At 35.7% G+C, this 26,341-nt stretch overlaps 1 protein-coding gene and 1 non-coding gene across 2 annotated transcripts; both read right to left on the bottom strand.

Annotated features, from left to right (window-relative positions):
- Positions 1–1,371: 1,371 nt before the first annotated feature.
- On the bottom strand, positions 1,372–3,791 carry LOC130626057 (heat shock cognate 71 kDa protein-like). The gene is made up of 3 exons (XM_057441165.1): positions 3,289–3,791; positions 2,758–3,177; positions 1,372–2,642 (listed from the first exon to the last, which is right to left on the bottom strand). Exons 1-3 carry the CDS (start codon positions 3,592–3,594, stop codon positions 1,479–1,481), a joined length of 1,890 nt encoding a protein of 629 aa, XP_057297148.1. The 5' UTR covers positions 3,595–3,791; the 3' UTR covers positions 1,372–1,478.
- An 815-nt stretch (positions 3,792–4,606) lies between these two features.
- Positions 4,607–4,679, bottom strand: Trnak-cuu (transfer RNA lysine (anticodon CUU)). The gene has a single exon. It is a non-coding gene; the product is annotated as a tRNA-Lys (tRNA).
- Positions 4,680–26,341: the final 21,662 nt, after the last annotated feature.

Genomic DNA, 26,341 nt, shown 5'->3' on the forward strand with positions numbered 1-26,341 from the left:
GCGATTCTAACTATGTTACATTACCGCTAGAGATACGTATGAAATTGCTCTAACTTGCTTGCCTGCCACACAAGCCGATTGGCAGTCAGTAGATGACACCAAATAGGTGGGGACACGAACCTGAAACCTTATGAGTACAAACCGAATTCGCTACCACTACACCATCTCTTCGTTTGCGTATATGTTTATATATATTATCAACTCCGATACAAACGCACTTTACGTTATTTGTCATGTCCTGGAAATAAAATGTTAAACAGCTTTGTTATTACCGATATGCCATATTCTCCACGAAAGTTGGAAAATAACACTGAAGTTGCGCATATGTTTGTTGTAGGAATTAATAAAATAAGAATTTTCATTGCTGATAAAAATGAGAAACCAATGTTTTCCTGAGGACAGTCTTTGATATTAACCACATCTAGCGTATCTCTGATTCCGTGCGCACGAACTTCGTCTCTTTCAAACATGCGAACAAAATTCCGTCTAGTTTTCGGACGCTCCGTAGAATGAGAATTTTTTTATGAGAAAGAAGCATATTTGAGTATTTAAAATACTCAAAGAAGTAAAAAAGGAAGCCGGACAAAGTTATTATTGAAATATTATTGGGAACAATTTAGGAAGAAACTGTTATAACAGACAAGTCTCTCATATCTTGGTCACTAACTGTGTTTTTCGAAAGAGGTAAATTGCTTTCGTGTTTCTCGGATAGTTATTGTCAGCAAATTAAATCACACTTCTCAGTGTGCGTTATTCGGGATTGGAACGTAGAATTAAGTTAAGAATGCTAAGCATGCCAAAGTGGAAAATTACAATACAGTTTAAAATACAATTTCTAATTTTTTATAGTTTTCCTATAATACGTCACAAAAGAAACAAAATGGCAGCAATAAATTTTTGCTTATATCAGCACTTTTTCTATGACATTATTCGGAAGCTTGAAATTTGTTTAATATACCACTATCCAGAGCGAACTGAACCGAATAAGTTAATGTATAACTAATTAGATTCGGGTTTTTTCTTCTTTTTATATAATAATATTTTTTTTGTTATTTGCCAGTTAGTCACCAACAGAAACGTCATTTTCAATTAAGTTCTGAAGACAGATACCCCTAGTAGAACTACTTTGCTTTAGCAAAGATCTAACTAAGTATCTTAGGAAGTCACAACCGTTTTGTCCATGTTGCTTTTTTCACTGATTTCTATCTAGTCTGGCTCTTCCATCCAATTTGCCGTAATAATGTGTTTTGGATAACATAAAGCCGACCGCAAAGGATTAAACATCTTCGTTCAATATTCTTAAAAATAATGTTTAACGAAGTGTTTGACCGTTCGCGGTCGGTCTGAAAACTGATTGAAAAGTAACGGATATATGTTATATTTGTTATGTTCATTTTTGTTTGTTTAAAAAAATTACAATATCGAGTCAAAATAAATATACTTTTAAATTATATATGAAATTATTAAACTGTTTTGTTTTAATCGACTTCTTCAACAGTCGGTCCTTGTTGTGCGCCAGCACTTCCATTTCCAGGTTGGTGAAGTTTTGTCATAATCGGTTGACAGATTTGTTCCAATTCGGACTTCTTGGATTCATATTCATATTTTTCTGCTTGTTGGTGCGAATCCAACCAACTGATTACTTCGTCACATGTTTTGATGATCAGTTCTTTGTCGTTTTCAGATAATTTATCTTTAACGTTGGAATCGTTCACTGTATTCTTCATTTGATAAGCATAACTTTCTAAGTTGTTTCTCACTTCGACTTTTTCTTTTTGTTTGTCGTCTTCGTCTTTGTATTTTTCTGCTTCTGCCACCATACGATCGACTTCAGCTTGCGATAATCGTCCTTTGTCGTTTTTGATCGTTATTTTGGAGTCTTTTCCAGTACTTTTATCTTTGGCGACGACATTTAAGATGCCATTTGCGTCAACATCAAACGTCACTTCAATTTGCGGAACGCCTCTTGGAGCAGGTGGAATGCCAGAGAGTTCAAATCTTCCGAGTAAGTGATTATCTTTAGTCATTGCCCGTTCTCCTTCGTAAACTTGAATGGAAACACCTGGCTGATTATCCGAGTATGTGGTGAACACTTGGGTTCTCTTTGTTGGGATTGTTGTGTTTCGTTTGATGATGGGAGTCATCACACCTCCAGCAGTTTCAATACCAAGAGACAGTGGAGCCACATCGAGTAACAGTAAGTCTTGTACTGCTTCGTTTTTATCTCCCTTTAAGATGGCGGCTTGAATCGCAGCTCCGTACGCAACAGCTTCGTCTGGATTCACTGAATTGCAAAGTTCCTTTCCATTAAAGAAATTGCTCAACATTTCTTTAACTTTCGGTATTCGGGTGGAGCCTCCAACTAAAACGATTTCATCGATTTGTGATTTTTGAAGTTTTGCATCGGTTAACGCTTTTTGCACAGGTTCCAATGTCTTTTTAAATAACTCTCCATTGATTTCTTCAAACTTGGCTTTTGTGATAGACGTAAAGAAATCGATACCTTCATACAAGGAATCGATTTCAATATTTGCTTGAGTGGACGACGACAGTGTTCTTTTCGCTCTTTCGCAAGCCGTTCGTAACCGTCTTACTGCTCGTTTGTTTCCGCTGATATCTTTTCTGTGCTTACGTTGAAACTCCTTAAATACAACAAGGTGCCCAGTTTAAATATTTGCTTCCATTAACTTTTTAAATTCTATCAGGAGAATAATCTAGAGATGATAATGAAAAATAATAAAAATTGGGAAAGCTTACCTTAATAAAATGATTAACGAGATTATTATCAAAATCTTCGCCACCAAGATGCGTATCTCCTGCTGTTGACTTCACTTCGAAAATTCCACCATCGATACTTAATATTGAAACATCAAATGTTCCTCCGCCCAAATCAAATATTAAGACATGCTGTTCTTTGCTATTTAAAGTTTTATCTAAACCATAAGCAATAGCTGCTGCTGTGGGTTCATTGATAACTCGAAGAACGTTCAATCCTGCAATAACTCCGGCGTCTTTCGTTGCTTGTCTTTGAGAGTCGTTAAAGTAAGCTGGTACTGTTATAACAGCCTCTGTAACTTTTTCTCCAAGAAAGTTTTCTGCAGTTTCTTTCATCTTTGTCAATACCATGGAAGAAACTTCTTCTGGAAAAAACTCTTTGTCTTCGTTTTTGTATTGAACCTGAGAGAAGTTATGAAAGGTATTTATCATATTTATTAAACGCTTAAATATGTTGACTGTAAGACTAGGTCAGAATGCGTTGTGAGTATGTAATTTACATCGAATTCCTACCTTTATTTTTGGTTTTCCATTTCGATTAACAACTGCGAATGGCCAATGCTTCTTGTCTTGTTGAACAGTTGAGTCATCAAACTTTCGACCTATCAATCTTTTAGCGTCGAATACAGTATTTGAAGGGTTCATCGCTACTTGATTTTTTGCTGCGTCTCCGATTAGCCGTTCGTTCTCGTTAAATGCGACATAACTCGGTGTGGTTCGATTACCAGCATCGTTGGCGATGATTTCAACTTTACCGTGTTGAAAAACTCCAACGCAGGAGTAAGTTGTGCCAAGATCAATACCAATTGCTTTTGCCATCTTTATTTTTCTTGATTAGTAGTATTTGTATCTTTTAATTTACACTTTATTTTCTTGTTTCTACTTCTTGTTATTGGCATCTTGAACTTTAAAAGAGTTTTTATATTCTTTTCTAAGAACTGTCTAGAACGCTAGAACTCGTTGCAAATTTTCGCGGGAATCTTCTGGAATATACCCTATCTTTTGATTGGTTACAAATCTGCCATTTTGAATAATTAAAAAAAAATTATTAACGAATAATTAATGAGAAGCTTCTGGAATGTTTAATAAAAACAAAATTTCTAGAAACGCCAGAGTTTGTAAAGATGTTATTTGAATTTTTAATTGCAGAGAAAGAGTACATTTATGAAACTTGTATGTTTCGTAATTTTTATTTGCTTTGTTCAAATATATATGCAGATTATGTAAAAAAGTGTTAAAATCAACAGATAAAAATTACTACAGAACTGAAAAAAAACAGTGCGCTGTTAAATGATAGCATGTTAGCATGGTTTCAAATCAGAGTTAAAAGTATCCATACACGAAAAAAAAAGTTGTTTACATGTTATAGAGGATAAGAGATTGCTTATCAAGTCTAATGGTTTTTAATTCGTAAAATCTCGAGGTTTATCTAAAAAAGCTCTGACGTCGAGAATGCTTTAATCTGTATGTACTGTACAAAACATTATTTAAAAAAGCATGGTCCAACTTTTCCTACAAACTTTGTTTATCTCCTCGTATATGGCTATTTTTAAAATAATGATGTTTTGATGTGAAAAGTGATATTGATATCCAGCGTTCAATAGACCACTTTCCTCGTCAGGTAGTTGTTTTGATTTCATTTTGAGAATAATGGGCATGCGCGCACTTTTGTATAGGTAAAAAACAGGACTTGCACAGGGTAAAATGGTTATTAATGAAGATTAAAGATTTTTTGGGTAAGATGCAAAAGGATCTGTCTGCGCCTAAATACCGTTTTTACTTTATTATATTCGTTAAGCTTTAAAAACAAATGAAAAAAAAAAAATTTGATCGCCCAACGTGGGGCTCGAACCCACGACCCTGAGATTAAGAGTCTCATGCTCTACCGACTGAGCTAGCCGGGCTGTATCCTTGGTAAAATAGTAAATTAAAAAAAGAAAGAAAATATATTACTAAAATAAGATTCAAAAAAGTAAAAAGAAGTTAGAAAATAATAATGATAATATTTATTAATAAGAAATAATACGAAATAAATAAAATAATAAGACAAAATAAGAGATAGAGAAATGTTCGTTCTGGCGCAGTCGACGTCGACCAAAGGGAAATTCCCCTAAATACCAATAACAACACATAATATTAAATACCAATAACCAACACATAATAATATATACCAGAAATACGTCATCAACGCATGCGCAATAGCATATATAGCATATATGCCATTATACAGAATATGAATAAAAATTATCATGACCGTGCTAGAAATTTTGCTGATTGGAATCAAAAAATATATAATAAAGATGTCTATTAATGATCATCTCATAATGCCTGATCGAATAGTCCGTGCTAATTCATGGACACTAATGTTCGTACCCGATCATTTCAAGACACAGGAAATGTGTACTGCCGTAGTTTGTGAACATCCCTGGACATTAATGTTAGTACCCGATCATTTCAAGACACAGGAAATGTGTAACCGAGCAGTTCGCGAATATCCTAACATCATCGAATATGTTCTTGATCGTTTCAGAGCCATGGTTACTCGAAACCTTTAAAAATAAATGACTATATTATGTATGTGACATAGGATAGTGGGTGGTGTATTTTTGAAAATTCCTAGTTGGGGTTTCAATTTCCATAAATAAAAGGATGTTCAAATTTTATGGAAATAATGTTGAAACCAGGGATTTCTATAGTGAACCAACAGTACTTGATATTAACGATGTTCAAATTGAGAAAATCGTACTTAGCGATCCGATTAAAACTAACAAAGGCAAGGCTGAGCGCTTTGTCATTGGTTATAAAAATGACAGCAGGATATATTGTCGCTATTGAGTCGAACACCAAAGGATTTATATAGCAGGGGTGCCTCGCGTTATGTAGATGGCTCGTCACTCACAATGTCATTTGATATATGAATGCAAAAGTAAAGGAATGGGATGGGAAGGTAACGACCGATTTTTATGGTGCTATAGTACCACTGAAGCAGCCCTGTAAATGCAGATGTATTTTAAAAATATCCAGCATTTATCGACAGGGATCTAAAAATTATCTGCAGGTCCGATAGCTTTCGAAATCAAATCAACTATTGAATTCAGCTTAGTCTCTGCAAGGAGTCTTATTGAATCATGTTTCTTACGTTTGTAGTTCAATTTCTTCCCACCCTGTTTTAGGGCTGTCTGTCCTACTCCCACGGCGATAGATATACCACCCATAGCGACGGCCAGAGGAACTCCGATTCCCGATAACATACTCGCAATACCAACACCTGAGGTGATAAGGCTTATTGCTAATAGCCCGTGATCCATGTAGTGTACCCACGTTCCATGCATTCCAAATTTTTTAGCGAGTTTTTCACGCTGTTTAATTTCATTTCGCAGAAAATGTTCTATTTCTTCTATTTTCTTTAATCTATAAATATGCCCTTCATTTTCTTGATCAGGCGCACTCGGTGGTAATGAAGGATATAGCTTCATAACATCATCATTATTCATTTATTGTATCAGTAGATGCATGGTAATTTTCACGAACAAGACGTTCTTATCATGATGATGTTCATCCGTCAACATGAAATCAAGACGATCCGTCGAGCTTTGTAATGGAAGATATATCGATGTATTAAAAGTCCAAGTAAGCATATCGCCCCAGGCAGTAATCTCTTTGGTGGGAAGCATAGCCAGTATCTTAGATTTTTTTCCATCAAGAAGGCATCTTTCTTTATCTAACTGAGGGCAAACAAGCCTCATTCGTTGGTAGACATCAGTCTTGTAGAAGCTGTCGTGATCTCCCTCAGTGAACATTAATTTGGTATCAAAATTATATCCCATAAGATCCTGCAGTGATTGATCAACAACCGCAACGTATCCTTTACCAATCCTAAGCCTGCAAGCTCCGTTCCTGAGTACGAAAGTTTGATTCTGTCCCCCGCTTGGTCGTTGACTATGGTCGCGAGATCCTCGATTTTATAGAGACCTGGCTCTATCGATATGAGAGCAGTAAAATCCCCTACACTAAAGTCATCATTATTGGTCGACCCAGCCGCCGCTTTATAAATGTTTATCTCATTCTTTTTTTTGAAAAGGTTTAGAAACGTAGGTCGAATGCTGATCGACTTCAGAGCAATCCTCGTGTCCTGCTCTAGGTAGTCCTCAAAGATTATAGGTTTCGAAATGTCTGTGACATATAGTTGTTTCATCTTTCTTTAAAGAAAGATGCATATTTATAGCTATAATCCGAGAGCAAGGTACAAGTCCAACAGAGGCGAGTGGCCTCTCGGCGAAATTAATTTGGAGCATCAGGACCTCTACGTGTCTACGACTCAGCACATTTTCGTGGCCTTCCCACAATTCACCAATTATCAAATCAAAGTCCCCACTAACATGTTGAACGATCCCGTTAGTGTAAGTTGTGATGGACAAGCTTTGAATTATTGGAACATCCAAGTAAATTTCGCTTGTCATTGCGCGACAACGGCGTTGGGCATTTCTGCTAAGCACATGAGTGGCTTCGTACCCCTTGTCAATTCAATTTTCAAATTCCACGTCTATTATCACATGCGTCGCATCTTCGCAAGGATGAAATTGCCCATGCCATACGAAGGAGGCTTTTCCCAGTACGATAACCCATATTCCACATCTGGATACGCACAGGTATGCCGCGAGTACAGTGCAGACCCCAACACTATTTACAAGTTCCAAGCTCTCATGTCGTCACTCACCAACGGCCGTTGGGGGCCGCAGGTTGATGGGGATTGGGCCAAATTCATCATACCAACCTCCCAAGGTCTGACATCGGAGGGCCTAACCAAGCTAAGCGAAAGTATACGAGTCTATGTTGTCTTATTGCTAGGATCTCAAGCAGAGGCTAAAGCATCTCTCATCGGGTCAGGTGCAGACAACTATACAGCAAGGCAAATATTATTGCAAAAATTCGAGGCCATGATTCAACGTGAGGAAAACGTAGGTCAAGACATCACGGAATTTCAAAAGGTGCTCCAGTATGCACGGACTCCAGTAAACTTCGCCGTGATGTCCAGTGTGTACATGCTCCCCTCCAATATGGAACTTGGAAAGATTGTGGGGTATAACAACAATGTTCTAATCGCGCCCTCTAACATAGGTGTAGGTGTAGAGCTAGATCTGAACACCATGGGCCATACTGTCAAGAATGAGGTAGCCTTCACCACACCTCCTAGGCAACATATCAAGAAAACCACGCCTCATACCAAGGAAGCCCACAGGCAGCACGAGGATACCAAAGCCACGCTGGTTATGGTTGGCAGTGGGATAATCCTCGCATATATTTGGTGAAAGTAAGTCTAATGTGTTTTATCAACATAATAGGGAAGATGGTGGTATTTATCGTCTTCCGGTGTTGTATGCTTGCGAAATATCATAATAACATTATCCTTGCCCGCATCATTGGCATGTGGTACGTATCTTTGACGTAATCCCGCAATTTTCAATGTTCGGAGATCGAGCTGGTTTTCTCTCTCCTGGAGATCTTCCTCAAGGTTAGCGATAGTTAAGTCCCTTTCCTGAAGGTCATCGTTGAGTATTGCCAGGGCTTGACGATGTTCTTCGATTTCATTTTGTACTTTTTCCACACCTTTTTCAGTTAGCCATTTCATGACCTCAATAGCCATTGGTTTTCAAGATCTATGTACAATCTCTTATACACCATCCAATGTCACGAAAGCCTCGTCTCCGGTTACTTCCTTGGACAGTGCGTCTAACGCACCATCTGTTATCTCATGACGAGGCGTGGTTTTTACATCTCTGTATGTCGCCTTTATATCAACAATACCCAGAAATCTTGCCAGATCAGCACGTTTAAACATTGGTTGGCCCTGATTGTTTACCAATATCTCAATGGTAGGCAATATGTTAAATAAGGTAAGTGACATTTTATTATTTACATTACCAGGGTCACAATGAGTTGGACGGTTATAAAAAAATACTTGGTATTCCTCTGATACCTTACCCTCTCCATGACCTCATTTAACTCCTCCTGGAGGGCTTCTAGTTAACATTCCAGATAGGGTATGCGTTCGAGCTCTTTATGGCAATTTTCCAATTGCCTTTCCAAGGTCCTGATATATGACATTTATTCTAGAACACTCCAGGCTCTAAGGTATTCCAATCTAATAAACAAACAGGTATGTTTGGATTTTTTTAACTGATTCTTTATAGGTTCCCAGTCGCTAATCATATTCGTTTCCTCATCGATCAGCTTCATATCAGATCTTTCGTGCGGGTACTAGAGAAATAACTGCTTCTTTTGTCTCCTCAGATTTTTAGGCAAAGCTGTGTAGGATTGTGTGAGAAGCCAAAGGCTATGTTTTCTGTGCTGCCCGCTTATGGCAAGCTCAAGTAAGGATTGTCGGCGTTTATCAAGCGATTCATCCTAAATAATATCGTCAATAATGAAGAGCGTGTTTTCACCAGCCAACAGCGACGACAATTTGTCTATCCATTCAAACAATTGATCCTGCGGTTCTATCAAAAACACATAATCATCCTTCCAAAGCGATGGTCTATCGAGATAAGTCCTATTGTATCGTATGGTGGGGCAAAGGATTATAATATTATGGAAATGGTGCCGATATTCATGCTCCAAAAGATCGAGAACTCGTTGCGTCTTGCCACAAGAAGTGGGTCCTGTAAAGATAGCTGTATGAGATTCCTTGACAATATCTAGCATTTATTCTTCATGTATACCACGTGGTATACACGAAATTTGTATGTGTTTACTTAGGTTTTGAAACGATGGAAGCGGGCAACCACCCCTTGCTCACTGCCATCTCACGGCTGCTGTAAAATATGCTACCATTTTCATAACATCGCTGGTATCCAACTTGGTTGGAAGACTCGAGATCCCAAGGAATCTCTTACCAACCATGGCATATCCAAATGTGAACCCGAGGTCCACGATTGTCTCGTATATCATATCAATAATCTCTTTTTGCTGGGGGCTTACGTTTGTAGACATGGTTTATTATATGTTATCGCATATGAAAAATATCAATCTCGGGTTTTGAAGGTTTTTGCTGAACCGCTAGTGCAGGCTGCTGGGTAACCACGGATTTTCTACGAGTAAAATATATGAGACCCCCGATATATGCGATCGCGAGTAGGCTTCCACCAATGTATATTCCACTGCCCGGGGAGAGGAACTGCGACAGGTTCCTGACTCTCTTGCAAAGTACTTTTGCCCACGTTCTTCTTCAAGTCGGCCTTGTTCTTACGATTCCATTCAGCAAGTCTCTTCCAAACCGCTACGCGACCTTCATTCTTCTTGGTAATTACTTGGCTAGTAGACTCTTCACTCATTTTTTATAAGCCGCAAGACTTATAAATCACTTCTTTTTTACATTAAGAACGAGGGATAGACCCTGTTCCTCAAGAATCTCCATGGTCTCTTTTATCACCGTGAGTATGGCTTCAGTGTTGAAATCTCTTTCAAAGTATCGCAGGAACTCCCTAAACGTCACGGGTTCTTTCTTTGGTGGGGCTATTTCAAGCTTTCTCTCCCTCATCAGTGCCGCTAGTCTGTGCCCCTGGGCAACCCTTCGCGGGTGCTTTTTGTTCACTTCAACAATTTTTTCAACGGTCTCGGTTTGTTGTTGGTTGATAATAATACTACGCGCTACTCATATTTTTGTTGATCCTCATCAAACTCTCTCTTCTCTTCAAAGGACTTTGAGAGCTGGGTGTGATTAATTGTATGAGCAGCTACCAACAGAGGCGCGAGGAAACGACCAAAGGCTGTGTACAGGACTATACCAAGGTCAGCCATGGATTGTTTTATAATAGTGCCTCTAGATCCTTGCGTAGGGCCTCGGGATCATCTAAAGAAACAAGGATGCCGAGATCTGGCAGTCTTGGCTCCTTTCTCATGGAGGTCGCGTTCGACTACCTTTGCATGTATTTTTTTGACTATTTCATCTGATGCCTTATCGATGAAGCTATCGCTACATTTTTTAGGCGGTAAATGTGGCTTGGTCTTTCGTATATCTTTGAGAGCTTGGCGCTTATCTATAGGTTGATCAAGCGCTTCTGCTGGGGTATCGACAACATCATATTTGTTATTCGCTCTCGCGTAGCGGTTTACAGCCTGGGTTATACCACCTCGAATACCCTTTTCAAACATAAATAACATATCTGGATTAGTTATGAGTCAAGCCTGGTGCGCTGTAAAAGTGAGCAGGGTCGAGTTTGTATTGATTCCGGCAGACTCCTAGAAAGCTCTGGAAGATGTCAGTCAATAGAAGGACATCCGTCACTAAATAAGCATCGTGGTAGTCACCCATGGTAGTCTCTAGGCTCTTTGGATTGATGACATTCCAAACTTTTTGAGCGTGCTCGTAGTCATGATCGCTTATACCATTCATGTTTAAATTGCTATAGAAAGCCTCCTTCGATGGTAGCTCAGTCTCCTCGAATTTTTCGAAGTATTCATATATTCGTATGGATATATTGCTTTGAGTCGCATGAGCTGAAATCTATCCTCCTCAGGAAAATACCATTGGAGATGTTTGCATTGGGCATCATCGAGATTATTTTATAATTTCTCAAGGCTTGATGGCATAAATCTACAGCTGTCTATGAATCTGATTTCGATCTTCTTATAATATTCACCATCCCCATACCCTATGCCTGCGATTGGGATCTTGATCTTCACATTGAAGGAGATATATTTCTCGGTGTTTTCGGCGATGCAGCCGATATCTTGGGTGTCGTATTTTTCACCGAGCTCACCTATAAATAAGTAAGCGTCGTACCCTGATAGGTTGTGGAATATTAGGGGATTTGGTATCCCGTATTTCAGATTGCAGGTATTGTGAGCCGCTCCCGATATAAGCCTGTGTAATGGCAATGATCCCTTACTTTTCTATTTTCATCGTTGAACGGCTTCATACATATGTGGCAGGTCGACGCAGCATCATACTCATTCTTCTGATCCTCTGTCAGTTCCGACATAGGCTACTAAGGAAATAGAGAGTATAGCCGCTTCACTTCGTCCTCTATATGTTTAACGAATCGTTGAACGCACCCCTCACCCCTATTTGTATATAAGGGGTCCGGCACTTCTCCATATGCAAAGGTACTGTAGGTACACCAGCCTCATGGTTCATGTTTGTTCAGCGTCTTAGTTTTCGTATCTTGAGCATTCTCTTTCATACGGATTAGTAGGCTTTCAAAGTCCGCATAGATTACGAATGGGACCATAAATTGCTGCTGGCCATCTTGGTAGTATAACCATTTTTCCTTCTCTCTGGGCATCGTGATTTTTACCGCTTCGTTATCTTTGCAGTAGGTATAGTGGTTATCCCGAGATTCTATCGTTTGGAATCCCTGCAAGCAACTCAGACAAAAATGGATTTTCCCATGATTCTTCGATATCTCGCTACCCAATAATCTCGAAATATTTTTGATAGTTGTATAATGATTTTTCTTATTATCGGTAAGCAATAGCAGATTAGCCTGCTTCTCTCTCTCATTAAATGTTGATCGCCGCAAGATATTAAAACTCTTCCCTGTTGTATACAGAACATTCACGGCAATGTCGGGATTGTTTCTTTCAAATTTGATAATATCCTTGATGGATGTTTGAAACTCAATGCCCTGCCAGTTGTATCGATCTATATAAGGTCGCAGCTTGCAGATTCTTTGAGGATCTTTTGCTATAAACTCATGATGCAAGGCGGCTACTATAGCCCATCGGAAGCATTCTTCATCGTTGTTATTCGGGTTAATGATGGCTTTCTTCGTAGCGATCCACTTGGGTGTTTCAATGTATGAGGAGCCCCGCGTTAACTTCAACTTATGAAAATCAACATCCATATTATTGATTCGACCTATACTAAACCCAGATTTGGGCAACGCGGGATTCTCCACATGCGTTTTCATATGAGCGAACATCGTATCCAGCGATTCATCCACGATTGTGCCTTGAAATACTGCTGTCATGTTGCTATGGAATACCTTATCAACTTCTATGAACTCGTTGGTACCATCAATTTGTTTTTTCCATAAAATCCATAGGGAGTACTGTACCTTTGCTGACCTCATGTCTTCCACTTGGTTTTCAATAAGTGTTTTTACATTTGATCGAACCATACCCAAGTAGCCATCAATATCTCTTCCATCAATGCCAGCTATACGATAACTTCTGAATGTTTTGTGTAATGCATGCTTGTGCTCCTGAGGTGTATAATCTTGCTTTGGTTGCTCTGAAGCATGATCCTCTTTTGCTTCTTCCTCAACCTCGCCAACTAGTGTCTTCTTGGTACCATCATATAGTGAAAGTATTCGTGTTTTGATCGATGTATATATACTTTGCACTGGTTTCTTTATAATCTTTGGTACATGTGATAGTAGCCACTCTGACCACTCTCGCAGCTTACTCTTGACTACTGGACGAGTTCTCTTCAGCTCCTGACGTTCAAACTCGTTCATTTCCTCAAACGTGGGAATGTAAGGCTCGATGTTCTTCTTAATAGGACGTGATCTAGCCATCTCTTGTTTTTCAAAAATGTCCATGTCTTGTGGTGAGAATGGGGTAGGCTGTGCATCTAATAAAGCAATAAGGTCCGCTTTGCGTAATTTTAATCCCACGGGTTTTCGCAATGACGTGTAATTGTTTTACAGTATTTGAATTCAAATCCATCTTCTTTATTATATATTTTTTTGATTTTAATCAACAATTTTTCTGGCGCGGTCGTATTTATGAGTATGGGAATTTCCCTTACCCATATTCCGTATATTAGCATATATACTATATATGCTATTGCGCATGCGTTGATGACGTCATGTATTTCTGGTATATATTATTATGTGTTGGTTATTGGTATTTAATATTATTATGTGTTGTTATTGGTATTTAGGGGAATTTCCCTTTGGTCGACGTCGATTGCGCCAGAACGAACATTTCCCTATCTCTAAATATAAGAGAAGAATTTTTTATAATAAATAAAAAGACGTGTGGTTGACGACAATGACGACGACAGAAGATTTTTTAGCAGATTATTGACTTCATTACTTTGGCAAAATTCACTCTGTTTTTTGGCGTGCGTGAAAAAACAATTTTTACGTTAATTAAGCTGCACGGGTAACTTTTCCTTTTCCCACCTAAAGGTACATCATTTGCATAATCGGATCATTGTTCATACTTCATTAAAGTTAAAGTTTGCCATTACTTGACGTAATGACACAAACAGGCTATCTACGAAATTTTTGTTGTAGGGGAGTAGAGTGAGAGGCTTTGGTATGGTAAGAAAACATTAAAATGAAACATGAGTATTTTTGCAATTAGAAAAACAAATGGATCAATGGATTAAAAATAAATTCTGTAGGAAGAAATCATGGAACTACATGCTTTTTTGTGAGCATAAACTCTATAAAAATATTCAAGATGAAATTAAACAAAAAGATAAGAATGTCCTAAGAATATGCTCATCTTGAAATTTTGCTTGCATGATTATAAACGTTTGGTCTTTTATTTTTTGTTAACTCATATAAACTTGGATCCTATCAATGATGCATTCTCATGTTTCTTTTAAACTTTTTTTTCGCAAATTCTGGTTTTTGTCTGCCAGCCTCGATCCCAGGACCTCTAGCGTTTTTTGATATGATACGCTACAGGCCCTGGGATTAAGGTTGATGTCTGTTTGTCTTCGTCAATACTCTGCTAATGCATATCTATTTTTTTTCCAAGTTAATTTAACCTTGCCGTCCCAAAAGTAAAAAGAGGCAACAGATGCTAAGACGCTTGGTTCGGAGATATTAACTATAAACCTTAACAGATAAATTAAAGCTTTGGAGTTTCTGTTTCTCATTTTTTTTAATCATATATTTTGAGGCAATATCTAACGCGCATGCCTATAACAAACATTTATGGTGCCTTAAAAACATATTTTTTATAATCAGGTGCCTGCTATTTATACAATATATGAATTAGAATTAGAATTAATTAATTTGGGGATTTTAAATTAACCCAATTAATTAAATTATTCAGGACATAAAACTTTATACTTTTCACTCCAATTGTTGTTTCAACTTTCTATTCGAAGAAGTGTCATTATGTTACATCACCTAAGATTTCATAACATCAGAATTTTATTTATTAAATCCACGTATTTTCTTCATAGTTGTAAATGTTACTTAAAGAAGTATACTATTACTAGTCGTTAGCCCGTGGAAAATCCACGGGTTCGCCTGTCCTTTTTATACCGCATTGCGTGCTTCGCGCTATTGCGCAGCTAAGCTTCCATTTTGCGTGACAGACAGACAGACAGAAAGACAGACGTAACATATTTTTTATATAATTCTTGAAATCCTTTGAACTTTAGATTGTGTAACTGTGCTACAATAATAACACGAAACTGAATCTTTAAACTTTCATTTCCTTTATTGAATGCAATGATAAAAATAGTTTAGTGGGTGGAAGGTAAATTAAAAGAAAAGTTACACAGGGTTAATTGAGTTGTGTTAACGTGACTTTTCATGGATGTACGACACTTATGTCACAAAAACTAAATGCAGAGAATGGTAATTTATAATTAACTACAAACAAAACATGTTACGAAATGGTTCTTTGATGTCAAGGCTCAAGAGTAAAGAAAATGACGTTGACTGCAGCTTGTATTTCTAGAGTTTATAACGTCTCATTGTGATATCGACAGGTAAGAGGATCTGGTGTGGCTGATGTTATTCTAGATTGCAAAGTCATTGACAAACATGGTGGCATATTGTCATACAGAATATGACGCATACATCCCTTTCGAAAAACGCTATTTTTAAATTTTGTTTACAGTTTGCAGTGGGAGATGTGTATTAGTTCTTAAGTGTCTTTCAAAGAGGATGAAATCTTTGCTCGAATAAATCTACTTACTTAGGAGTACTCGATGTTATCTGGAAACTGGCGTAATATACTTATGAAACTTTTCTTCATCCTTTATAGTGATGCACAAAACAGCTTTACTTCTATTTGATTACACAGACTATACTCGCCCGTCATGATCAAAGTCCGATCGGAGTAAACCATTTTTAGAAGAGAATAAACATACCATTTCATCCTTATTGTGGTCAAAGTCGATAAACTTTTCAAACTAATTATAAGGTTTGTAATCATCACATCCTTTTTTTCCCTCTCTTTCCTATATTTTGAAATCAGCTATAATTATGCAATTTGTTTTGGAATAAATTTTACTTGCATTTTAAAGTTTTTTAATTGAGCTACTTAAATTAATCCTGTTGATACTCAAAATGGTGACATTCCTAGAGGCAATAAAGAGAATCCAATACTAAAAAAAGTGCTGCAATTTGATAAACTATCACCTTTACAACTTTATCTTGATATAAACTCCATGATAAAAGTGTTATAAGATATAAGGAAGATGTTATTCTTTTAGTAGTCTCATAATATAGGTAGGAAAATACACTCGATATTACATAATTCAAACGTTGCAGAAGTGTGCTTTGTTTAATCTTCTTCCATAAACATTTCTTCACCCAAGAAGGTGTTGTAATTTCATAAACTATAAGTTTTACAAATTTTATCTTTTATACATTAAAAAACTAGATTAAGAAAATGCATATGTTTTTAGAAGTAGCCAAGATGTCCTTCTTTCGCTTTTCTTGCATATGCTTTTCCAAAATCATCATCACTTAATTCGGAACTAACAGAAAAACCAGGAAAATTGTCTGGCGCGGAATCGTCTTTCTTAAACATTTTTTTACCCAGTAACCTGTTACACAGAGTAGGAGTGGCTTTGCACAGTCGAAGGACTATCTCGCGCTAAACAAGAGATAATAAAGTTGTAGGCAAGATACGTATCAACGTTAAATAAAGCTAAGTAAGTATGGTACGAACTGTATTGTATTTAAAACGTTTTCTGTTATTCACTTACCCCCGTCTCTTGTTGCTTTTCTTCCTTAGGTTTAAGAAACCACCCGCTTGCAAGACTTTCCACACTTTGCATTGTCAATACAACGAGAAAAGTAATTGTAATAATGTGCACCATTGTGAAGAATACTGCGCTATTAAAGTTATTTTTCTTTACTTGGGATATTTTGATAGTTCTCTACTTATTCTGTTTTGCTAAAAATCTGAAATTTCTGCTTTTATACTCTAACTGCGGATGTGAGATGTTTCTTGTTGTCAATTCAACAGAAACTCAAAATGTAAAATGTTCCGATATCTTGTGATTCATGCGTTTTCTGGTGTCTTGTGCGTCTTAGTATCCTCAGAATTGTCAGCATTTGTCTTGCAGTGAATATGTCCAGAAATCATTTTGACTTTCTGAGAAATAGTGTGAATTGTTTCATTCCATGCACCTGAAAATGTTGCGTACATAGGTACAACAAAAAACTTTCACAATTGAAACAAGAAAAGACAGAATCATCTAACGGCTTTGTTGACCGAGAAGACAAATTTGAAGACGTGATATAGGGCTTGTGACGGGAAAATGTACCATCATGCTAGCACTATACAGTAAGAGAATTATATTATGAAGGAGGGAAAACACTCGAATTTTTTCAACCTCTTTACATAAAGAAATCAAGAATTATATAATGAATGCGAAAACTTTTTCCCCGTGTTGCAATATATAAAAATATTTTTTGTGTTCCCCGGGACGTTTTTGTTTTGCTGCAAAAAAATTTAAATATAGGATACGATGGAATTGATACATGCGCGTGCTATGTATCATGTTGTCCTTCGTGAGCATGAGCAGTCCCTCGTGTCACCCTAGTTATAAAGCATTAATATGTCCAAGATTGCAAAAAAAAATTATTTGTATACATTAACAACAAAACTAAAAACTGTGACATTTTCCTTTGATGAGTACAATGTGAAGTTCTAACGATACCTGGTGGCCGATCTAATGTACGTGTGGGTGGCTATTTCTATTATCTCTTTGATATAAGGCCACTTGATCCTATTAAAAATTATTAATTTCTGTTTCATTTTTAATATAAATTTACCAGCTGTAATTGGTGTTGTAGCTATAGATGTTGCGGATATGTCGTAGATCTTGTCGTTTTTCTATATGTTTCTACAAACTGTAGAAACATCTATATCTTGTTTTTGGTTTAGCTAAGGTTGCGAGAAAATTATTTATCGAAAAATACATTACATCCGAAATACTATAATGTTGTGTACTGGATTTACGAAACTGTTTATCTGCACTACAGTGCTCCACTTGGTTGGACTCGCTTTACCAGCACTGTAACACTTACCCTGGTTTTTAACGTCGGCCACACAGTTAATTGTGGTTTAAGCTAGCATTTCGACGCCAGGTTCCTTGGTTAGTAATCTTAATTTATTATAATAATGATATAACGATAATGCATTCAGTGCATGTAATAAAAGCAGTCGCTAAACTTATTCTGGGAGAAACTTTAGGAGGACGGGTCATTGCTGAGGTCATATAATATTTCGAAATTAACTACATTTTTCACTGTACTTACAACTGTGTGAGTCTTCCGATGGGTCAATCAACTATTCTCATATAATAATATTGTCGGCAAATTATTACACGAATAATTATTTGTTGTAGTCTAATATACATGTATTATGTTAATAAAATAAATAAGTAAAAAAGTCAGCGAATTTATTAATTGGATTACTCAACAATCCACAGGAGTAAGCAAATTGAAAAAACTTGATGTTAAAATTTTATTTGTTTTTTTATGTGTCGAAAAAGGTTATTCTAACATGTGATATAAAGTTTCAAACATAATTGTAATTCAATTTACAATTAAAATCAAGAATGGAAACAATAATTGACTTAAAACACTTGATTTTAAATGCTCCGTTTTGAAAATTCAAGCAACCAAGTCTAGTAAGGTCACATTGAAGGGACTTTAAAAAGGTATAACGAAATCTACTAATACGAGAAAATTCAACGGAAAGACTTAGTGCTTATTAAAAAGTCTCGTTATTTTCATGTAGTTAGAAGTCCACTTGTGGAAATGGCGAAGTTACATGACTGTTTTAAATTCCTACTCGATAAATAATTTTCGCATCGCCAGAGAATATCTTAAAATAAGGTGGTTTGAGTGTTACTTTGGTTTTAAAGGATACAACGCAAGACTAAGTTCCGGAAAAATATAAATGGTTTGAAATAAAAAGTGGTGTTTTATTTTTGCTCATTCTTTTCTTTAACCTAAAAATGTAGTTTTTCTTTAACTTACTTGCTTCCTACTATTTCATTGTTGCTCTTCATTTTATTACTTAACGCAAGATTTTGTATACCAATTCGTTAATGCAGTAAGAATTGCGGTAAAAATACGAAACAGTTCAAAAAGTTGCTTGGCATTTCCGCATTCATTCGGTATATATTTGAAAACCTAAAGTTAATTTAAAGAAGATGTAGACAGCCCTTGGTAAATACTAACTAAATTTTATGACACACTAAATCTTTATCTTAGGAATGAAGCTAGCATTTCCTTCTGAAAGATTATTGTTTAGAAAAGAAATGATTCAGCGCATCCATGATAGCTTAAGCCTGAGAAAATAATATTTAGCCTTTAAACCTTTAAAACTGTGGAATGCGTTTTTCTTGGCTGTTTAAACTCAAATATTCAACGCATCCATCCTACCGACATTACATAAAAACAATAACAATAAGGTGACGCCTTTACAGCTTCCCTGAAGATTATGTGTTGCAAAGTTTCACTGAAAGGTTAATATTGCAAAACGTAATTTCTCATAATTACTGTAACATTATCAATTTCCAAAGAACAAAACGTCAAAACCACCCTTCCATTTCAATGCTTTACGCGTGCTATGTAAATTTTAAATCTTCGTTCGTTTCAGGTGCCTTGTAACTTTAACCTTGTTTCCAATTATTATTACTAAATATATCATTTTGAATATTAGAGGGTACAAACTCGTTTACAGTTCAAGATGAAATAGAAATGTAAAAGAAAGAATTTGATGACTTTTTTGAATACAATTTACATCTTGTCACAAATTTATAGCTTAAAACAAAAAAAACGTAATAAAGGCTAAAAAGGTGCAATCAGGGAAAACAACGTCACATTGCTCGGACTTCAAGCGGCAGGTATAACAAAGGCCGCAAATACGACATAATCCAACATATGAACTTAATCCTCATTAAAAAGTCTCGTTATTTTCGTATAATTTAAAATCTGCTTGCGCCGACTGTGAAGTTATTCGAATGCTCTAAATTCTTACGCGTTATATAGTTATCGCATCAAGTGCTAATATCTTGAAATAAAGTGTCCGAGTGTTGCGTTGGTACTAATGGATATAAAGGGAAACTAAATTACTGAAAAATAAAAATGACTTGACATAAACAATGGTGTTGTATTTTGATAAACTGTAAAGCTTACAATTTTAATACTATAATTTAAACACTAGAATTAGACAAATGATTACTATGTTTAGCCATGAAAAACAGAAAGATGTTGTTCTCGCAGTTTTCGTGCATACGCAGAACCAAAGTCATTCAACTCACTCACTTCCAAACTACCAAAAACTTTTTGAAATTCGTCCTTTTCTTCCTCTTCTTCCTTAAACATTTCTTTACCCAATAACTTGTTACAGAAAGCAGGATTTGATTTGCACAATTGAAGGACTATCTCACGCTAAACAAGAGATAAGAAAATTACAGGTAAAGTGTTATTATTATATTTTAAAGATGTATGTTACGAATTGTATTTTATCTAAACGTTTTCTGTTTTTTACTTACCCCCGACTTTTGTGGCTCCTTGGGTTTAAGAAACAACCCGCTTGCCAAACTTTCAACACCTTGCATTGATAAAACAACGAGAAAAGTAATTGTAATAATGTGCACCATTGTGAAGAATACTGCGCTATTAAAGTTATTTTTCTTTACGTGTGATATTTTGATACTTTTCTACCTGTTCTGTTTTGATAAGAATCTGAAACGTCTCACTTTTATACTCTAACTGCGGATGTGAAGTGTTTCTTGTTGTCATTTAAATGGTGTCTGCAAAAATTAAGGGTGACGGAACAATTAAAAATGTGCCGTTTTTTTTTAATATTTCTCAATGGCAAGGAAAAGTAATTGCAAAGGACGCAAAATGTATCCGATCAATTGTGTTTGACGCGTTGGAAAGATCGATCATTTACAATTGCTTGACCTTCTATGTTGATCAAATAACATATTTAAAATTTTTTGTAACGGTAACCATTGCAGTGCACATTCTCTCTCTGCTACTTTCTTTTTATTTCTTTATCAAATTTTACCTTGTTTCTTAGCACTTGTTTTTACTATGCAATGAATAAACTCTTGACTTCTCTTACAATTTTCACTGATAGGTTTCGATTGCTTAGTTATGCCGTTTGCTGCTTAAAAACATGTAGATAGATAGATACATAGATGTGCATATTTTACATGGCTAGCCTCACAAATATCGAGGGATATACCCTGTCTATTATTTCCAGGAGGGGCCATGGCGTAGATGGAGAGTCCTAGAGTATTTAATGCTCATTTTGAGCTACGCAGACCCAATTAGAGCCCGCGCTCTACAAGACAACTCCCGGCAACATCCAACGGCTCACACAGTATGCCATCTTCCCAATTTCCCTCACATGGCTTGGGTTAACCCGGGGCTATGGTAACATTCACTCGCCCATGTTGAATCGCCGTCAAGAGGAATCGAACCCCGGTCTCCCGCACAGAGTACGAGAGCTATAACCACTAATCTACGGCGCCACATGTAAAGAAGTGTTTGGACATGTAAAGAAGTGTTTGGACATGTAAAGAAGTGTTTGGATTAGGAGCGACATTTCACTCACTGAAAATCAACATTCTCATTTATTTAATTCACAAGAACAAAAATATATAAGTGATACAGTCTTTGAAGATAATGATAAAATGGTAAGGTTTTAGACAATTGAAATTGCTTTTTTCCATTCCCCTGAAACGTGTTGATAATAGGACGTATAAGTTAAACATTGTTTGTTGCGAAAGAATTTAGAAAAATACTTCATTTAATAACCCATGGTTAGAAGTATTATAGTTAATATATTTAGCACAAAAATTTAAAGCAGCTGTGTGGATAGATTTCTTTTTTAATGGGTTCGTATCGTAAATGTATGGGATTATAGCTTTCTTTTACTACTTACCTCAAGATTCTCTATGCTTTTCCCATAAGGCAGCATGAAAAAATTAGAAAAAGGAGTTTAAGAAGTTGCTTGCCATTTGCGCATTCATTCAGTGTCTTTGATAAAAACATAAAGTTAATTTAAACAACATTGAAGTGGCTTTTGGTAAATACTAACTACATTTTCTGACACATCAGTCGTTATAATCCTTTAGGTCATTAAAATTTCTTAAAGAGAGTCCGAATGAAAATATAGCTTGGTTATTACAAACAGTCAAGAGTAGGGAAAACTGGGTGATTATCCAATTTTAAGTTTGCAAAAGGGTTTTTACATTTTATATTAAAGAATAATTTTGAAAACAAAACTGTCATCCTTCTATTTTTTTTTGAATTGATTGTTGGTGATCAATGAACGCCTGGATTTACAATAGTGGAATTCAAGATTTCCTAAAACACATATCATCTTAACATCAATTTGCATATAGAACAAAATGAAGAAACAGCTATATAACAACGTTTCATGTAACAATGAACGTATAATTTGGGGAATAGCTTGGTTATTACAAACAGTCAAGATTGCGGAAACAGGGTTATTATTCCACTTTAAATTTGTAAAAGCACTATTAAATATTATGTCTGAGAATTAGGTTGGAAATAAAACTGTCATTCCTTTATTTTTATTATCGAATTAATTGTTTTTGATCACTGAACGGCTGGGTTTACAGTACTGCCATTTAGGAATTCCTACAACACGCATCACTTGCATTTAGAAGAAAATATAGAAACAGCAATACAACAGTGTGTCACGTAACAATGAACGTTTAATTTTGAGAGTGTTACAGGATTCCCCTTCTCAGGGTATGCTTTGTTCATGAAAAGTGCTTCTCAAGTCTTATTGTGTTTGAAAGGTTATGCTGTGATTGAAGACCGTGAAATGTGTTACCTGCAGCTAAAAAACATTTTGATTTAATACCATCACAATTGTCATCCTTGTTCCATAATTTTCTATGATTTCTAAAGAAAAAGAATTCCTCTGCTTTAAGAGAATAAAAGACACAATAAAAACAGAATACCCTTTCACTGACCTTCTAGCAATTTAGGAAGAGCACATTCTGTCCGTCATCAAAGTAATATTCTTTTTTAGGATTTCCGTTAACGTTGCGTTTTTATTTCCTATATCATAATTTCGGAAGGCAAATCTTTATCTTAGGAAATAAGCTAGCATTTCTTTCCAAAAGAGTATTATGTAAGAAAGAAATGATTCAGCACATCGGCAATAGGTTAAGCCTGAAAGTATAATGTTTAACCTTTAAACTCTTTCCTGGATGTTTATTCTGCAGTGCAACGCATCCATCCATCGTATCGACATTACTTTGTAAAATAACAATTTATAGCTTCCCTGAAAGGTGAATGTTGCGAATTATGGTAGGATGGATGCGTTGCAGCATACTTGAGTTTAAACATCGAAGAAAAAGACGTTTCTCAAAATTATTTTGAAGGTTTTAAACTTAACTATTATACTTCTAGGTTTAATCTATCGCCGATGAATAAATCATTCTTCTAAATACTAATCTTAGTACAAAACGGCAACTTAGTTTCAAAAATAAAGATCTACCTTGCGATATTATGATAGAGCTAATGAAAACGTTACAATAACGGAAATCATAAGAAGGAAGACTACTTTAAACACAGGTAGAATGTGCTCTACCTGACTTTTTAGAAGGTCATAGAGAGGGTATTCCGTTATTGTGTCTTTTATTCTCGTGAGGCAGACAAATTATTACTACTTAGTAGCCATGAATAGTTATGGAGCAAGGATAACAATTTTAATGGTATCAAATCAAAATGTTTTTTTTTTTTGAAATAGTTGCAGATAATACATCTCATGGTCTTTAATCATATTATAACCCTTTAAAAGGAATAAAACTTGAGGAACATTTTCCAAGAACAAAGCATACACTGATAAAAGGAAACCTGTACTACTTCCTCAATATATACGCTCATTGTTACCTAAAACACTGTCAAATTGATGTTACTTGTTTTTATTCTGTATGCAAATTGATATTAAGATAATGTGCGTTTGATAAAAATCTTTAATCATACCATACGCCTTCAAAAGGAATAAAACTTGAGGAACACTCTCTAAGAGCAAAGTATACACTGAGAATGTGAAACCTGTACAACTTCCTTTATATATACGCTCATTGTTACGTAAGACACTGTCAAATTTATGTTACTTGTTTTTATTCTGTATGCATACAAACGTAAGTAGCAAGGGCTAATTACGTTTGGTTTAAATTAACTTTTTGTTTTTATCAAAGACACTGAATCAATGCGCAAATGCCAAGCAACTTTTTAAACTCCCTTTTCCTAATTTTTTCATGCTGCCTTATCGGATAAGCATAATAAATCTTGCGTTAGGCAATAAAGGAAAGCTGAATTTTCCTAAGTGAATGAAATACAATGAGGTAAATCAGTTAAAAGAAACGTGAAAGAACAGCTTAAAAAAGAAAATGTCAAAAAAAATACTTTTTTTTCTTTAATCGGACAAGTGCATTTTAAATTAAAATACTCATTAGAAGTTCCACACTGAATACAAAAATGTTCGTTTTTTTCTTAGCAAATAAAATGCCAAATAAAAAGGAGACACCCAGCATTGATACAGGAACAAAAACAAAAAATTCAGGCACGTCTGATTTAGGTAAAAGTGATAAGGTCAAGCAATTGCAAATGATAGATCTTTCCCACGCATCAAACACAATCGAACGGATACATGTTGCGTCCTTTGCAATTACTTTTCCTTGCCATAGAAAAATATTTAAAAAACGGCACATTTTTGATTGTTCCGTCACCCTTAATTTTTGCAGACATCATTTAAATGAGAACAAGAAACACTTCACATCCGCAGTTAGAGTATAAAAGCGAGACATTTTAGATTCTTATCAAAACAGAACAGGTACAGCAGTATCAAAATATCACGAGTAAAGAAAAATAACTTTGATAGCGCAGTATTCTTCACAATGGTGCACATTATTACAATTACTTTTCTCGTTGTTTTATCAATGCAAGGCGTGGAAAGTTTGGCCAGCGGGTTGTTTCTTAAACCCAAGGAGCCACAAAAGTCGGGGGTAAGTAAAAAACAGAAAACGTTTAGATAAAATACAGTTCGTAACGTACATCTTTAAAATATAATAACAACACTTTACCTGTAATTTTCTTATCTCTTGTTTAGCGTGAGATAGTCATTGAACTGTGCAAATCAAATCCTGCTTTCTGTAACAAGTTATTGGGTAAAGAAATGTTTAAGGAAGAAGAGGAAGAAAAGGACGAATTTCAAAAAGTTTTTGGTAGTTTGGAAGTGAGAGAGTTGGATGACTTTGGTTCTGCGTATGCACGAAAACTGCGAGAACAACATCTTTCTGTTTTTCATGGCTAAACATGGTAATCATTTGCCTAATCCAGCGTTTAAATAGATATATTATTAAAATTGTAAGCTTTATAGTTTATCAAAATACAACACCATTCTTTATGTCAAGTCATTTATATTTTTCAGTAATTTAGTTTCCCTTTTTATCTCTTAGTTCATAAGTACCACTCGGGCTACCTTTTTTCAAGATATTAACTCGCGATGCGAAAATTATTTAACGCATAGATATTTAGAGCAGTCGAATAACTTTACAGTCGGCGCAAGCAAATAACGCGATTTTTTAATGAGGATTAAATTCATATGTTGGATTATGTCGTATTTGCGGCCTTCGCTACACCTGCCGCTTAAAAGTCCGTTCAATGTGACATTGTTTCTTTCAATTGTATGAATTTTTAAATGCTGAAACACCTTTTTTAAACTTTTTTAGCCTTTATTACTTTCAGTGTGGGTAATTTCGAATTCATGTTTATTGTAGTACCATGTTCTCATGTGCGTACACAGTTTCCAGAACAGTATTTGAAAATTTCCACCATGAAAATCATCTTAAACATTAATTTACGAAAATTTACACCACTTTGCACAATACAATACCCTCCGCAATATAATAAAATTTTCCAAGATTTTTTTTTCATTACAAGCCACAATAAAAGTCACAAAATAACATACAATGTCAAATGACACGGGTACCCTCTTCTAAAACCATCCTTAAAATATATTCAGACAAGGTAAAAAAGTTCGATTGAGAAAGCTAAATTCACTTCCTAAGTTCACAAGAGGCTTAAAACTTAGCATTTTAAAAGCTATTTACCTAAACTATTTATATGCGAAATCAGCACCTCTCCCGTATAAACGAAGATCAACAAAAACAATAAGGCAGCGCCTATAAAGTTTTCCTGAAAGATGAATTTTGCAAAATAAATTTGTCGTAATTTCTCAATTTTACACAAACCATCAATTGAAATGACCATCCCATTATAGAGCATCAGGTGTGCTAAGTAAATTTTAAAACTTCAGATACTTCAGTTATCTTGCAAAT

Source organism: Hydractinia symbiolongicarpus, chromosome 14 (assembly GCF_029227915.1).
Source record: "Hydractinia symbiolongicarpus strain clone_291-10 chromosome 14, HSymV2.1, whole genome shotgun sequence".
NCBI classification, from domain to species: Eukaryota; Metazoa; Cnidaria; class Hydrozoa; order Anthoathecata; family Hydractiniidae; genus Hydractinia; species Hydractinia symbiolongicarpus.

Bases quoted from the DNA above. Each gene is read 5' to 3' on its own strand.
- LOC130626057 (XM_057441165.1), bottom strand. From the start codon at position 3,594: ATGGCAAAAGCAATTGGTATTGATCTTGGCACAACTTACTCCTGCGTT. The intron at 3,178-3,288 runs GTAGGAATTCGA...AACTTCTCTCAG, and splicing joins ATGGAAAACCAAAAATAAAG to GTTCAATACAAAAACGAAGA. The intron at 2,643-2,757 runs GTAAGCTTTCCC...GTTGTATTTAAG, and splicing joins TCGTTAATCATTTTATTAAG to GAGTTTCAACGTAAGCACAG.